Genomic DNA, 15,629 nt, shown 5'->3' on the forward strand with positions numbered 1-15,629 from the left:
AGTAACCCCCTAAGAAAACCCAGGACACAGCAGCAGAGCGCATGGACCCATGCAGGGACTTTGGCCACCCCCCGTGGGAGGACGGAGGTGATCATATCCCCATCTACCGAGGGGCCCATTACTTCCACTCAGGCGCACACCCGCGTGACAGAGTTGTCTCGTGGGACCCAACGCAGTGGTCCCCCCCTTCCCCACCCGAGGGCACTTCCAGGAGGGTTGGGGTCATCATCGGTCCCAGACATTCTGCCCGCGTGGAGAGTTTCTGGGCTCAGCAGAGAGGCCTGGTGGCTTGACTTACATCAAAGAATTTCTTGGTGGAAGCGACGGTGACTCTGAACAGTGTTTCTTGGTCTTTCTCCTCGACCATTTTGTCGCCATACACTCTTTCAGCTTCATGTAGCCAGAGGCGGACAAGGTCAAGCGGGGTTTTCAGGATCTCTGCCGTGGAGAATAAGATCCCCTGTCCCAGACACAGGAGAGTCAGTGTCTTCAGCTGTGTCATGAGGCCCAGGGCTGTGTGCAGGTGACACCGCAAAGCAGTCACTTCCTGGGAAGTGAGCCATTCAGCTGCTCGTACGATGTCCACTCTGGGCCCAGGAAGCCACCGATTGCCAAGTCCGTGCAAATCCTAGAGGCTGGAGGGTGTGTCTGTGGCCGGAGGGATGTGGGGAAATTTTCCTCACAAGGCAAGGTCAAGGCTTCACCCTCTAGTGGGGTGGACGGTGGAGAAGGGACAAGAGAGGCTAGTCGTCGAGGAACCAGACTATCGACAGCCACTGAGCAGTGGGTTACGAGTGTGGGCTCTGCAGCCAGCCTGCCTGGGTCCAGTCCTGGCTCAGCCGTTTACTAACAAAGTGACCTGGGCAAGTTCTACAGGTGCTTGCTGAAGGTCTCCTCTTTTCCAGGCCCTCTTCTGGGCTCTGGGAACACAGTGACAAAAGGCAGACTCTGCCTTCATGGACTTGGCATTCCCGTAGGAGATGTAACCAGGCAAAAAGATAACAAGGTGATTGCTCATTGTGATGTGCTCTGAATGACCAAACAGGGGCAGTAGGATGAGTGTGTGTGTGTGGGGGGGTCCACTGAGGGCATGACATTTGAGCTGACACTTGAAGTGGGAGGAGATGGCATGATTTAATGTCCCTGAGCCTCAGACACCCTTACATGTACGAGCATGTTATTTATACATGCTGTCTGGAGGAGAAAATGGGGGTGTAAGTGGCCAATCCTAGTGCCTGGCTCAGACTAAACAGTGAATAAATAAGGGGAAACATTGTTACCCTCTTCGTCACCACCACCATCATCGTCACCATCGATTATCATCAGCACCGTCACCACCACCACCGTCATCACTGTCACCAGTCCGTCCACAGGTCACTTTGCTTTCCCCCCTGAGAGCAGCAGAGGAGGAGAGCACCTATGTGTCAGGCACTGGCCATAGGTGGCACAGAGCTAAAAGGCAGTACCTGGAAGATATTGGAGAGGTCCCTGAGGTTGAAGACGTAATGAAACTTGATGGCCGTGGGAAGAAATGTTGCTGTGACTTTCTGATGCAGGGCTGTTACAGGAAAAAGACATCGATTCTTATGAACTCTTAATGGCCTCAGGAAGCGCACTGCTCACGCTAGCGTTTCTAAAGCAAATGGACTATGGGCTGGTGACAACGTAAGTAAGGAAACTGCACAGCTGCAGTGGGAGGAAGTTTGCTGCCCCGGTGACGTGTAAATCATTTCTGTTACTCAATTTCCCCTCCGTTGCCTCCCCCTCAAGCAATTGGATTTCACAACATCTCCTGTTGGAACATAGCATCATTTAAAACATATTGATTGAAAAGCAGAAATAAAATATTTACCAGGGGAAAATAGGAAGCAGCCATCAGCCCCATAAAGCCGTTGGTTACTGACGGGGGAGAGGAGGCTGGCCGGCTTACCCAGGGCTGAGGCCACCAGCTGGCTGCTTATCCTCTGGACCAGCATGGGGGCCGAGCGGGAGGCCAGGTGTTGGCTCAGGATTGTGCTGTAGATGGTCGTGAGGGCCTCCTGGCCTGGGAAGCTCACGGCAAACACGCAGAAGTACCGCTGCCCGGGACAACCACACACCCGCGTCAGGCAGCTCTTGGGGGCCAGCTTGTGGCCGGGCCGCCTTCTTGGGGTGCAGACTCTGTCCTCATCGCCTAATGTCTTGTGGGCATGGACAGCATGGGCCCTTTCCCTCCCCGTGCCTTGGATGTGGTAAAATCCCATTGAATGTTGGTTATATCTGAAACAGCCAAATTCACTTCATGCTCTCAAGAAAAATTTTGGTGGAAACAAGTGTGGCTCTGAGCCCAGGCGTGGGGTTCTATTCCAGGTCTCCATCTGCTTAGATGATTCGGGGGTGAGGCCCTGCCCGGGTCGGGTCACAATGTACTACAGGATATCCTGCATGTCCCAAATATTGGATGGGAAATGCTAATACTAAACAAATATTTGTTGTTTATCCGAAATCCATATTTGACTGGGCACCTGTATTTTCATTTGCTAAATCTGGCAGCCCGAGGGGGCCCCCAGGGCTGGCCTCTGTGCTCCCCGGAATGTTCTGACACGTTCTGAAAGGTTAGGGAACTCTCCACAGTCTATCAGCCTGCAGCTCTGAGGCTCCATATCAAGGCTTTTATTCTCGTTTGCCCAGGTGACCCTTAACCCCTGGCTACTGCAGAAATGAGCCCGACTGCCGCCTACCTGAAGTCTGGAGTCGATGGTGAAGGACCCGGAGGTGGGATTCATGCAAGCCACATACTGACAGTTGTGGACCTCCTTCAGTGTCAGCTTCTGCCTGTCATACCTGCAAGGGGAGACGCGTGTTGGCGTGCTGCCCCTACCCCCACTCATCCTGCCCAACAATGCCTCAAATGTGGTTTAAAAAAAAAACCAAAACAAACTCAATAAATATTGATTGTATGTGAAACAGACAATTTTACTTCATGCTCTCAAGAAAAATTTAGAAATAGGAAGCAGCAGAGTGGTTCCAGCTGCCGGTCTGGGTCTGTATTCCAGCTCTTCCGTTTCGTAGCATCAGAACTCGGTGAGTTGGTTAACGTCTTGTCCCTCAGTGTTCTCATCTGAGCAATGGGTCATTATGTGGACGAAATGAGCTAATGCACGAAACACACTGAGAAGTGCACCCGGAGTGAAGCATGGGCTCAGCACTTGTGTGTCCCCACCCCTGGTATCATTATGATTAGTACTGACAATGACGACGATCCTCGTCATCACACAAAATAATTTCCTTGATGTCAGAGCACTGATGAGACTTCCAGGGACTCCAATGTCTTTAAAGGATATAAAGGGTTTGCACATTTCTTCACATGCTTATACCTTTTGGGTTTTCCCCCATTATGCATTTTTTTTCTGTTGGGAGTTTGTTGCCTGTTCTTGTTGATTTATAGAAATTCCTTGTATACTCCAGGCAGGAATCCCCTGTCAGTTTTAGACATGGCAAGTACCTTCTTCCATTCTCTTAACTCTATTATGTTGGTCCATGGTGTCTCTTGTGAAAAATATTTCTTAATTTTGATGTAAATCCAAGTCATCATTTTGGGGCCTTCTGGTTTATGCTTTTGAAATTCATGTTCGAGAAGCCCTTCCCAGGTCACGGAGATATTCTCCCATTTTCTTCTATCAACTTCGCAGTTTCACCTTTTGCTTGTAGGTCTGCATGCCACATGGGCTCACCCTTGTTTCTGTGGCAGGCGGAGTTCTGGGTCCCTGCGTCTTCCACACTTGCTGAAGTAGCTGCTAAACGGCCCACCCTCCCGTCAGTCCCACCTTTATCTGATATTCTAGAGGGATTTTTCACTGCCTCCCACTTCTAAAGATTCTTCAGGATAAGCTCAAGGGCAGGTGAGGACCCAGGGCTGAAGCTTCACAACTTTGAGGACCCTCTTTAAGGAGAAGAAAATAAAATGTCTTAGTTTTACAAATTTGCAAGAACGTGGGACCTGGTGAACCCATTTCGAGGGCGTGGAACCAGGGGCCTCTCAGTCGATTGTCCTCAAGGGGCGTGGACAGCCCTCATGCTTCCTCTCCTGCCTCCTACACCCGCCTTCCTCTAACCTGTTCTCGGCCCTGGCCGTCCCATAGCACTTTCAGTTCCTCAAAGATGTCTAGCACTCTCGGGCCCCGCTTAGAGCCACCCCCTGGGCCAGTTCTGTCACCTCCCCTAGGGAGCCAACCCTAACAGCCACCCCTACATTACAACCTGTAGCATGCCACTGCTGTCCTTACGAGGTTCCTACAGCTGTGAGCTCGGGGAGTTGGTGTCGCGTCGTGGGGACAAGGTAAGCGATGGGATCAGACAATGTGGGCTTCACCTCCGGCCCTGCCACTTAGGGCTGTGACCTCAAGCAGGTGACTTAACCCCTCTGTGCCTCTAGTTCTTGGCAGTGACGGGCAGGCTCCACACATCCACTGGCTGGTTTCTGATGAGGTTTTTTTCGGGTTCCTCTGGTCTCAGAAACCCCAGGTTTGGCGTGGGCTGCTTCCCAGGTCATCACAGGACCCATATTTTAGCTGCACTGAATATCTGGTCTTTCCAAACTGCAAACTTAAACATGCCCCCCTCGGCTTCCTCTGTCCAGCAGCCATGGGTCCTGGGGTCTGGGTGCAGCAGCACCCCCTCCAGACGCCCTCTCCCCTGGCTTGCACACTCCAGTCATACCAGCAACACTGGCTCCTCCGCCGGCCACGCTCCCTCCTGCCACCGGGCTTCTGCACATGCTCTCCCGCCAAGGTCCATCCCAGGGCCAGTCCGGACTCAGCCTCCAGCTTCCAGTGCCCTGCTGCCTCCCCAGGAAAGTGTGAACTAGCCCCCCTGTGCTCCTTTGTGGCCACAGGATGGGGCGGGGGAAGCGTGACAGTGGGCGGGGGAAGCATTACCAGTGCCCGTGGTCCATGTGCTGTCGGATGAGGGTGTGTGGGGCCACCGTCCCATATTTGTCCACCTCGGGCATGTTCATGTCGTCGATGAAATAGATCAGCTTCTTGGTGCCTGGCGGCCCGAAGTTCCTCCCTGATTTCTTCTCTAGCGGCTTCTCAAGAATCCCTAGAGGGGGGAGAGTGTGGGCCACCAGTGCACGGCGGATCCCAGGGGGGTATCGGACCCAGAGCCCCCAGCAGCCCAGGCAGTGGCCCTGGAGGGGACCCCGCGGGTGGGGGGCTTCACCTCCATCACCCTCAGGGGTGAAGGAGAGGGTGGTGGACACCGTGGGTGGGAGGCAAGGGTGGCAGGAACCTTGTGCCCTGTCAACGTTGGGGCCACCTCTGATTGGTTTATCAGAGGAGCTCCCTGTGGGATCTGCCTGGGAGCACTGGGAAGAGGGTCCTGGCTGCCACTCTGTCCCCCTTACTCTGGGGATAGAGGCCAGTGGGCAGGGGTGTGGGAAATGAAGAGGCAGCTGGCAAGTCCCTGGGTCTGTGGTGAGAAGGGACAACAGGAAATGGGGTGGGGAGGAGCCATGTAGTTTATGTGTCCAGGCCTGGCTGTGAGGACCCCCATTGTCCTCAGCCTCACCCCGAAGCTCTGCTCCTGGCCCCAGCCCCACCCTGCACCCCAGCCCCACCTTGCACCCCAGTCCCACCCTGCACCCCAGCCCCACCCTGCACCCCAGCCCCACCCTGCACCCCAGCCCCACCCTGCACCCCAGCCCCACCTTCCACCCCAGCCCCACCTTGCACCCCAGCCCCACCTTGCACCCCAGCCCCACCCTGCACCCCAGCCCCACCTTCCACCCCAGCACCACCCTGCACCCCAGCCCCACCCTGCACCCCAATCCCACCCTGCACCCCAGCCCCACCCTGCACCCCAGTCCCACCCTGCACCCCAGCCCCACCTTCCACCCCAGCCCCACCTTGCACCCCAGCCCCACCTTGCACCCCAGCCCCACCCTGCACCCCAATCCCACCCTGCACCCCAGCCCCACCCTGCACCCCAGCCCCACCCTGCACCCCAGCCCCACCTTCCACCCCAGCACCACCCTGCACCCCAGCCCCACCCTGCACCCCAATCCCACCCTGCACCCCAGCTCCACCCCAGCCCCAGTCCCACCCTGCACCCCAGCCCCACCCCGCACCCCAGCCCCACCCTGCACCCCAGCCCCACCCTGCACCCCAGCCCCACCCTGCACCCAGCCCCACCCTGCACCCCAGCCCCACCCTGCACCCCAGTCCCACCCTGCACCCTGCACCCCACCCTGCACCCAGCCCCACCCTGCACCCCAGCCCCACCCTGCACCCCAGTCCCACCTTGCACCCCAGTCCCACCCTGCACCGAGCCCCACCCTGCACCCCAGCCCTACCCTGCAGCATAGCGGAGGTCGTGTAGAAGTTGAAGGGCACAGCCTGCACTAAGTAGTCGTCAGTGTTCAGGCTCTCCAGCTTGTCACCCATCAGCACCGACTTGCCGGACCCTGCGTTCCCCACCAGCATCACCGGCCACGACTTCTCCATGAGCAGGTCCATGAAGTAGCGGATGCGGATGGTTTCCGTTGTGTGCACCAGGGAGGCCTGTGGTGGGGGCAGAGGATGGGAGGGGGGAAGGAGCCGTGCCCCTCAGACGGACCTGAGCCTCCAATTTCCACCTCTGACCAATTTGCAGACCTGAACAGTTTTACTTAAAAGGTCCTACTGCCGAGAACCATTTGCCTTTGGACATCTGGTGAACAAGCGTGCGATGGGACACTGGGTCCTGCTCCTAAATCGTCTGTCAATTGTCTCCCATCGGGGTCAGTTACCTGCAGTGGGACATCAGGGTCCAGCTCAAAGGAGGGCACTTTGTCCGTCCAGGGCAGGAACTTCTTAGTGTCAGGGTCTAGGTAGTAGTCAAAGATGGTTCCCTGCGAGGGGAACTTGATCGTCTTGAATTCATTGGTCCACCATTTGCTGAACTCGACGCGATAATCTATAAGCTGTACAGAAACAAAAACGTCAGAAGGCCCGGCTCGGAGGGGTGCCGAGAGGCCTCGGCGGGGCGGCCGGCACTCACCTGGTCCTGGAACATGGCCCCCCCGAAGGCCCAGAAGCAGGCGAACACGAAGTAGAGCTCGTACAGCTCCTTGGGGGAGTCGGGCGGCGTGCTCTTCTCCGTGAGGAGGCACTCGAGCAGGTTCAGGATTGTCTGGATGACGGTGATCTCGGGCACAGGCGTGATCTTCTTAAACCCGAAGCGCAGCTTGTCCAGGCAGGTGGGCAGGTACTTGTCGAAGAGGATCATTAGGTTTGCCTTTTCAGACTGCACCTTGCGCCTCTCAATCCAGCTGCTCACCACCCTGCGCGAGACGGGGAGGGGCTCGTGAGGACGGGGCCACGGCGTTGGGTCAGGCCCGCGTGTCTCCCCCCGGAGAACACCTCTGGGCACATACACGTGATTCTGCTGTGCCCACCTGGCAACACAGACCACAAGAGGGTCTGCTGAGGGTGCTGGCGCACTGAGGGTGTGCTCCCTTCCTGATAGTCTAGCTATGGAGGTGCGAAAAGCCTCTAACAACTGGGAACCATCCTGGCAACCCCCAAATGAAGCTACTATGAGGCAAGTAGAGCTCAGGAGAGGTTTCATGACATCATTGGGAGGGGGCAGAAGGAAGGGCAAGAGAAAGGAGAGGAGAGGCGCAGGGACATCTCACTACATCATCTGGACTCCTGGATTCAACCATGACTGAAGCACGCATTGGTGAATTGAGCAAACAGCTTTTTTACCCCCTTCCTTTTCTTCCGCCCTCCCCCCACCCACTCCGGTTCAAGCCGTTGTTTCTCAGTCTACTTGTGTAGGACACAGCTCCCTGTCCCATGCTGGTATTAGGAGCCTTGCGCTCCCCCCAGCTGAGGCAGTCGGTTGCTGGTTGTTGGTCGGCTGCTCATAGCAGCTCTTGGCAGCTCTTGCCGGCTGCCGGCCACTCACAATGGCTGCTGGTCACTCACACTGGCCACCGGCCCCTCATGGCAGCACACAGTAGCCTGTGGCAGCACACAACAGCCCACAGCAGCACAGCAGCCCACGGCAGCTCATGCCAACCTCCAGCTGCGCACGGCAGCCCAGCTCCAGAGAGAGCCATTCTTCACCATCTTAGCTGTAAGGGCGCAACTCGCTGGCCCATGTGGGAATCGAATCCACGACCTCGGCGTTAGGAGCATGGCGCTCCAACCACCTGAGCCACTGGGCCCACCCAGGTTTGTTTTTTTGTTTTTTGTTTTCCCTTGCTTCAGTTGGCTTGAGTTGAATTTGTCACTTTCAGTGGAAGTGTCCAAACCAATACAACGGGCAATCCGGAGGAGCCCTGTCACATTACCTGGCACACACCCACTTCTGGAGTAGGTCGCAGAGACATGGCCCCCACAAGGTGAGGGTGTGGACTCTAGAGACACTGCCTGGGCTTGAATGGATTCTACCGTGGCCAGCAGTGGCCTAGGGCCAGCTACTCCACATGTCCGACTGGGTCCCCGGCTTCTCATCCATAAATGGGAGTGATGATGGCTACTCCCATTTCAGAGGATGTCCAGTTGATATTTTTAAAGCTCACAGAAAAGAGCCTGCCCCATGGTGAGTGCTAAGTAAGTGTCCTCTAAAAGCGTGAGCAGGGTCCAGCTCCCTTGCGGGTCAGTGTGTGCGGCATTTCCAGGACGCCCGAAGCATAAGCAGGGAGCTGACATTACATACAGCTAGCCTGCCATCTGCAGCATGACACACCCGCCTTTCTGGGTGTGAGCTCGCGCTCTGCAAGCTCTGTTAGAACAGAGAACCCAGGGCCGCTAACCTTTGTTCCTTTGCCCCCTGGAGTACCAGGGCAACTGAGCGAACTCTTACACAATCTATGTCTGTAAGTCAGACGCGGTGCCCCAGCGAGGAACTGAATTCCAGGTAAAGCAGTTCTTTAGAACAGAGACCAATTTGCAAATCTGTATAAAGACTACTGTGCTTGCCTTTGGTTTTGAAGCCTTTTAGGTCAAATTTCACATTTTGCCTTGGCCAGAGTCATGCAGTGCACGCAAATGGGCTGCTGGCTGTGGCCTGAAATCGAGCCGAGACGCACACACACACTTGGGAGGACCAGTCGGCTTCTGCGGGCCCTGCCCCTTCCCTCCCCCCACCCCCCCCAGGCAGCTGGCCGGCCGGCGGCCCTAGAACCTCACGGCTGTCTTCTTCTGGCACATGCTCACTGTCTCTGGCCTGGAGCCGCTGCTGGCCCTGCAGCCGCAGTGGGAGGGCCGCTCATTCTGTCCTGGGACCCCGGGGCCCTTCTCTCAGCCTCTTTCCTTCTCTCCTCAAGCAAAGCCTGGGCTCTTCCTCCCCAAAGAGCTGGTCACCCTCTTGGTCATACTGCTAAGAGCCCCAAGAACCGCCCCTGGCTGAAGGGCGGCAGGTCTCCGTTCTCCCACTCTGTCCACACCTGCTTATCTTCTGGCCCTCTCCTCCCTGCCCCTACTGGGCGTCCCCCGGGTGCCCCACAATCCCATCTGCTTCCTGCCCCCTGTCCCCGCTTCTTAGCAGCTCTCGCCTGGACTTTATTTCCATTCTCTTGCCTTATTTGCTGCCCACCCTGAAAACTGAGTGGGCAGAAGGATGGCCCCTCAAAAGACATGTCCACCCGGATATGAGTGTCACCTTTGGCAAAAGGGTCTTGGCGGACGTGATCAAGTTAAGGATCTCAAGATGAGATCATCTTGGATTAGGGTGACCCTAATCCAGTGTCTGGTTCTTATGAGAAGAGGGAAGTTGGGACGCAGAGGCGTGTCTGGAGGGAGGACCATGTGAGACACGAGAGGCGGCCAAGTGAAGACAGAGGCAGAGTGATTCATCTACAAGCCAAGGAACGTCTGGAGCCACCAGAACCAAGGAGAGAGCCCGGGACAGACCTCAGGCTGCAGGAGGAGCCAGCCCTCCTGACGCCTCCATTTTGGACTCTGGCCTCCAGAACTGACACACAAATTTCCATTGTTTGAGGCTACCCAGCTCATTGGCCTGTGTGACGGCGGCCACAGGACACGCCCACAAGTGGGGTGACCTGTGTTGTTGGAGAAGAAGGCACAGTGGGGTTGGGTCTCAGTGGCTTTCCAGGCCTCTGAGGGTCAGGCCATCCTGTCCCCACAGGGGCCACTGAGCTCAGGCACCCCTCTCAAACCCTGGCCTCGCCATGCTGCCCCTGTCCCAGCAGACAGTCTCACTTCCCACTACAAGGGCACAGAGGGATTCAGGCGTGACTCTCACAGCTCCTTCTCTCCCCTCACCTACAGACTTGCTGTGCCTGCAAACACCCACGAATGTGCACATTCACTCGTACGCAACTCTGAAATGCCACCAGCCTCGTCTTTCTCTGCCACAATGTGGAGCGGGAGAACTAACACGCAACTCACGGGTTCCATCCTAGATCCGCAGGGTTGATGTAAAGAATGCCGGCTCTAGAGACGGTGGCCGGGGTGGCTGTCCTCAGGTGGCTAATCTCAAACACCAGCCTCATGGTGCGGTTCAGAGGGATCCGCTCGTTGCTGGCCAGGGTGAGGACCTAGTAAGGGAGAGCCCCGGGGTTTTCAGTGGGAACTGCACTGTCATCCTGATGGTGTGTCACACAGAAACATTTCAGAAGAGGTGGCGGAAGCCGGGGACCCCCGCAGCCATGCCTACCGCTGACCAGCTTCTGCTGAGCCAGCGTTTCTCTGCTGTCCTTGATGCTGTCCCACCTACGCCTCCTCCGGTCTGGGGACAATGCGAGAGGCTTCCAGACGCGTGTACATGTAGGACTTCACTATAATATTCAATTTGCGTTTTCAAACCATGACCCCTTCTTTCCCTCCTCGGGAATTCTGGAGTGCCTTCCTCCACCTAACTGAGAATCATTTTCTTAAGGTGCTTCTAGATAATTCTGAATACCGCTTCTTCCTTCCAAGGTATTCTCTCTCTTTTCCATGTTATGCTGCATGTCAGCTGGGCAAAAATGCTTTCCATGTCTTCCCCTCCACCCACGCTGCTGCCCCAAATGTCTACTATGGGCCACACATGGGCCTGAGGAACACATCTGTGACAGGGGACCTTCCCAGGTTCATAACTGTCTGTATGGAGTTTCAGAGAGACCCCACCCCCTCCCCGAGTCCTAGTCTGTGATAGGTTCTGTCTGCTGTATGTGGCGGGTGGAGATGTGGGACGTTTCCCATGAGCCCCCCATTACTGCAGTCCTGGGGTTCTAGCTCTGGGATCCAGGAGCCCCTCGAACCTTGTTGTCATCCATGACAGTGTTGAGAGATTCAATCCACATAGGGTCTATGTCCCCGTCCAGGACTATCCACTTGGGGCCGTCGTGAGTGATGTTGGCCAGGTCCCGCATAATGGAGGAAAAAAGGCCTGTGAGCAAGCAGGGCTGGTGTGAGCAGGGCTGGTGTGAGCAAGCAGGGCTGGTGTGAGCAGGGCTGGTGTAGCAAGCAGGGCTGGTGTGAGCGAGCAGGGCTGGTGTGAGCAAGCAGGGCTGGTGTGAGCAGGGCTGGCGTGAGCAAGCAGGGCTGGTGTGAGCAAGCAGGGCTGGTGTGAGCAAGCAGGGCTGGTGTGAGCAGGGCTGGCGTGAGCAAGCAGGGCTGGTGTGAGCAGGGCTGGTGTGAGCAAGCAGGGTTGGTGTGAGCAGGGCTGGTGTGAGCAAGCAGGGCTGGTGTGAGCAAGCAGGGCTGGTGTGAGCAAGCAGGGCTGGTGTGAGCAGGGCTGGTGTGAGCAAGCAGGGCTGGTGTGAGCAAGCAGGGCTGGTGTGAGCAGGGCTGGTGTGAGCAAGCAGGGCTGGTGTGAGCAGGGCTGGTGTGAGCAAGCAGGGCTGGTGTGAGCAGGGCTGGTGTGAGCAAGCAGGGTTGGTGTGAGCAAGCAGGGCTGGTGTGAGCAGGGCTGGCGTGAGCAAGCAGGGTTGGTGTGAGCAGGGCTGGTGTGAGCAAGCAGGGCTGGTGTGAGCAAGCAGGGCTGGTGTGAGCAAGCAGGGCTGGTGTGAGCAGGGCTGGTGTGAGCAAGCAGGGCTGGTGTGAGCAAGCAGGGCTGGTGTGAGCAGGGCTGGTGTGAGCAAGCAGGGCTGGTGTGAGCAAGCAGGGCTGGTGTGAGCAAGCAGGGCTGGTGTGAGCAGGGCTGGTGTGAACAAGCAGGGCTGGTGTGAGCAGGGCTGGTGTGAGCAAGCAGGGTTGGTGTGAGCAGGGCTGGTGTGAGCAAGCAGGGCTGGTGTGAGCAAGCAGGGCTGGTGTGAGCAGGGCTGGTGTGAGCAAGCAGGGCTGGTGTGAGCAAGCAGGGCTGGTGTGAGCAGGGCTGGTGTGAGCAAGCAGGGCTGGTGTGAGCAGGGCTGGTGTGAACAAGCAGGGCTGGTGTGAGCAGGGCTGCCGGGGCTGAGAAAATTGTGCAAAAATAGATGTATTGTTTGATATGCGGGGTGATCAAGTCAGAAAGAAAAAGCTGGGTGAGGGTAGAGAAGGAGTGGGGGGCTGGGAGGGCCCCTCACAGGGGGTTGCTGGAGCAGAGTCCTCCTCAGCCTCCTAATCTGGAAGGAGGTGCATGGCAGCTCTGATAGAGTGTAGGGCTGGTGCCCCCGACAAGCAATGTGCACCTACCTCATCCATTACTTCGGTGTCCCTCCCTCCACCTGGATCACACCTTGGGGCCCCCACTTGTTCCCCAGCCTCTCCAGCCCATTCTCCAATGTCCCGAGTTCTTTGTATAAAGTGAAAATCTCATCAAGCCCTTCCCAGCACCCCATGGCTCGGGCCACTCCAACCTGACTTTCTGGAGTGGGGCCCCTGCTCCCCTCAGCCTGCTCAGGGCAGCTCTGCTGATGCTCGAATGTCCCCAGTGCCTGCTGCTTCCTGATTCCTCCCCTGCCTGGTGGAGCGGCCTGGCTTCTCCTGCATTCTCAACGCACTTCATAAGCTCCATCACTACACACTGTGCGGATGGGTGTCCCCCACCCCAGACCTGCTGAGTGCCTTCCTTGGAGCCGGCGAGGCACATGGTAACTGCTCAGCTCGTGCTCACTTCATGGAGCTCGGAGAGTGGCCTGGGACACCAGCTGGCGAGCCCACGCCCCCGTGTAGCCCACCCTAGGACCACTGCCCCCATTACCGTCTTTCCATTCCCTGGTCGCCGGGTTGATGATGCCAAAGAGCTCATCACAGGTGACGGCCTTGGGGTCCAGGTCCACTGCGACTGGCTTCCTCTTCAGATTCTGGTAGGTCTTGTTGAGAGATCTGAGAACCTGTCAAAGTCAGGGGACACTCAGGACCGGGCTGGGGAGCGACGCCCACACAGTGGGGGCCTTGCATGTGAACTCGGATCCCAGAATCCCTGCCCTGGGTCTGTTTTGCTTTGGTGACATGCAGGTGAGTTTGTGTCCCCCAAACAAGGACGCAGGGATGGGAAATGTGCTGTAATGGTTTCTGTCTGCAGACAGCAGAGAGCTGCCGGCCTGAGACCACGCCAAGATCAGGAAAATTCACAAGAGTTTCCTGGTAATAAACTGCTCGCTGGAAAAAAAAAGCTTAAGGGATGAAAACAAGCCATAATTCCTCCACTCAGAGCAAACGATTTTTAAAGACATTTGAGGCAATTTCATATGTAGATGCATGTTCCTTTTTAGTAAATGGCGTCCTGACAGTTTCTGCCTTTTGAAAAACAACTTGCTGTGAGTGTCCCATGTTATTGGTCTTGAAATGACCTCAGTAAGAACATAATGGTCCACCCTGTGAGCGTCCAGCTGAACACTTGGCCGCTCCAGAATTTTCCAGTGTTTTTTGCAGATATTTGTAATGTTGGCTGCCACCGTCTGCTTTCACCACAGCCCAGGCAATGGCAGCAGACGGGGTGGGAGTCTGCCCCCACGGAGGCAGGTCAATCCCGGAGAAGGACCCCTCAGTGGTACCAGGGCCCTGTGGCCACTCCTCGCCGCCTCCCCCGCCCCCCACATCACAGCTTCCTTCTCGGCCCAGGACAAATTTCCCGGGGGGGGGGGGGCTCCCAGGATGCACTGGGCTGGGGTCCCTGGGGTAGGGGGAGGTGACAGAGGGCCGACCCCCTAGCGGCACTCCACCACTGTGCTGGGACCTTGCAGGATCCTTCCGGGGGGACACCACGGCAGCGGAGACATGGGGTCACGTGCCTGAGACTTGCCGCTGCCTGCATTCCCGATGACAAACACCGAGTGACGCACTTGCAGCAGCTCCTCCAGCTGCACGACCTTCAGCAGGAAGCTGTCTTCCGCCTGCAGCCTGAGCTCCACGATGCTCTGCTTGATGATCTGGGGGCACACGCAGCGTGGGGTGCTGGGCACGGGGTACAAGGCCCCGCGACGTCCCCGGGGGGAGCTTCCCACCCAGCAGGAGAGCTTGTGGGGCAGCAGTCGCCCTCGGGGTGGACGTGGAGCTACGGAGACAGCCCCGGGTTTGCCCGAAGCCCCTCAGCTCCCCCTGAGACGCCCAGCACTGAGAGAGGACTGGCCAGGGCTGGAGAGGCAGCTCGTGGCCTCAGGGTTTTCCTCGTAGCCGAGGGAGCTGCATGTCTGTGACCATTGCCGGCTGGCGGATGTGGCCACCTACCCCAACGTTGCACCTGCCACTTAGGCACCTATCTGACATGCGGCAGAAAGAGATGTCCTCGGTGGGCAGGCAGCCCTGACACAGCTGGGCTCGCAGGCTGGACTCGAGGCCCAGCATACTCACCTTTTCAAAATTCAGGTCCCGTTTCCGAGGCACGTCCAGGGCCGGGAAGAGGTCCCCAATCAGCCCCATGAACACGGGCAGGTCGTCGGTCACGATCTTGGGGATGTTGAAGTCCCTCAGCGCCCTCATGAGCACTTGGTCCTCTGCCCGGCTGGGGTCGCCCCTCTTCAGCGAGCCGGCCACCACCAGCACAGACTTGATGGCCCTCAGGCCCCAGTCGTAGTGGTCCTGCGGGCGCACAGGTGAGAGCACATGTCCCCACGCTGGCCGGTGAGGCTGCCTCCCCCCCAAGTGGGCTTGAGGTCAAGGACGGCTGGGACTAGGGCACGTGGAACCTTCAGCAGCCCGGTCTGGACGGCCACCTGGGCCGCCTGCGTTTCTAACCCCTCATGCGCCCCAACTCTGTGGGCCCAGGATACCGTCAGCACACACCTGCTTCGACAGCAGCTCTTTGCACAAGGTGTAGAGCGTGATGAACTTCCTGGCCAGAAGGCGGGCCTCCAGAAAGCCCTCGGCCACCAGCATGATCTCACAGATGAGCTCAAAGTCGGGGACGACCATGGCACAGGGCCTGTGGAGGTCAGTGGGGTCTGCCTTGGCTTTGCCCCCCTGCCACCCAGCCCTACTTGCCCCTACCCACCGAGGTGTGCACTTCACCTGCTGGAAGGACCACAGGCCTCGATCCTAGGGCATGGAGCTGGGTTCCGAGCCTGCTCCCCTCCCCTCTCTCCACCCCTATGCTTCCTCCACACCGGGGCCTCCAGGCCCTGCTCTGAGAGCCGCTCTGATCCCTGCCTTCCGTTGCCTTGTACCAATGGGCAGGTTGCGCCTCTAGTGGGGACCTCTGCCATGAGGAAGACACCGGCAGCTCTTAGGGGCCCGCCTGCTGGGCCCGCCTGACTCGGGAGCCTTATCTGCACCACATCTCCTCTCTCCCGG

General features: G+C 57.6%; 1 protein-coding gene across 1 annotated transcript in view; it reads right to left on the reverse strand.

The window, feature by feature from the left end:
* Positions 1–15,629, reverse strand: part of DNAH17 (dynein axonemal heavy chain 17) — a gene marked incomplete at its 5' end in the record, with an annotated part of 105,661 nt that overhangs the window by 37,772 nt on the left and 52,260 nt on the right. The window contains 14 exons of the mRNA XM_081027368.1: positions 299–460; positions 1,467–1,558; positions 1,931–2,078; positions 2,721–2,823; positions 4,917–5,082; positions 6,335–6,542; positions 6,770–6,943; positions 7,021–7,303; positions 10,383–10,531; positions 11,237–11,364; positions 13,099–13,231; positions 14,132–14,269; positions 14,691–14,918; positions 15,123–15,261. Coding sequence (XP_080883494.1) covers positions 299–460; positions 1,467–1,558; positions 1,931–2,078; positions 2,721–2,823; positions 4,917–5,082; positions 6,335–6,542; positions 6,770–6,943; positions 7,021–7,303; positions 10,383–10,531; positions 11,237–11,364; positions 13,099–13,231; positions 14,132–14,269; positions 14,691–14,918; positions 15,123–15,261 — 2,251 coding nt within the window. The remainder of the gene's footprint in view (positions 1–298; positions 461–1,466; positions 1,559–1,930; positions 2,079–2,720; positions 2,824–4,916; positions 5,083–6,334; positions 6,543–6,769; positions 6,944–7,020; positions 7,304–10,382; positions 10,532–11,236; positions 11,365–13,098; positions 13,232–14,131; positions 14,270–14,690; positions 14,919–15,122; positions 15,262–15,629) is intronic.

This window comes from Rhinolophus hipposideros (assembly GCF_964194185.1).
Source record: "Rhinolophus hipposideros genome assembly, chromosome: 20".
NCBI classification, from domain to species: Eukaryota; Metazoa; Chordata; class Mammalia; order Chiroptera; family Rhinolophidae; genus Rhinolophus; species Rhinolophus hipposideros.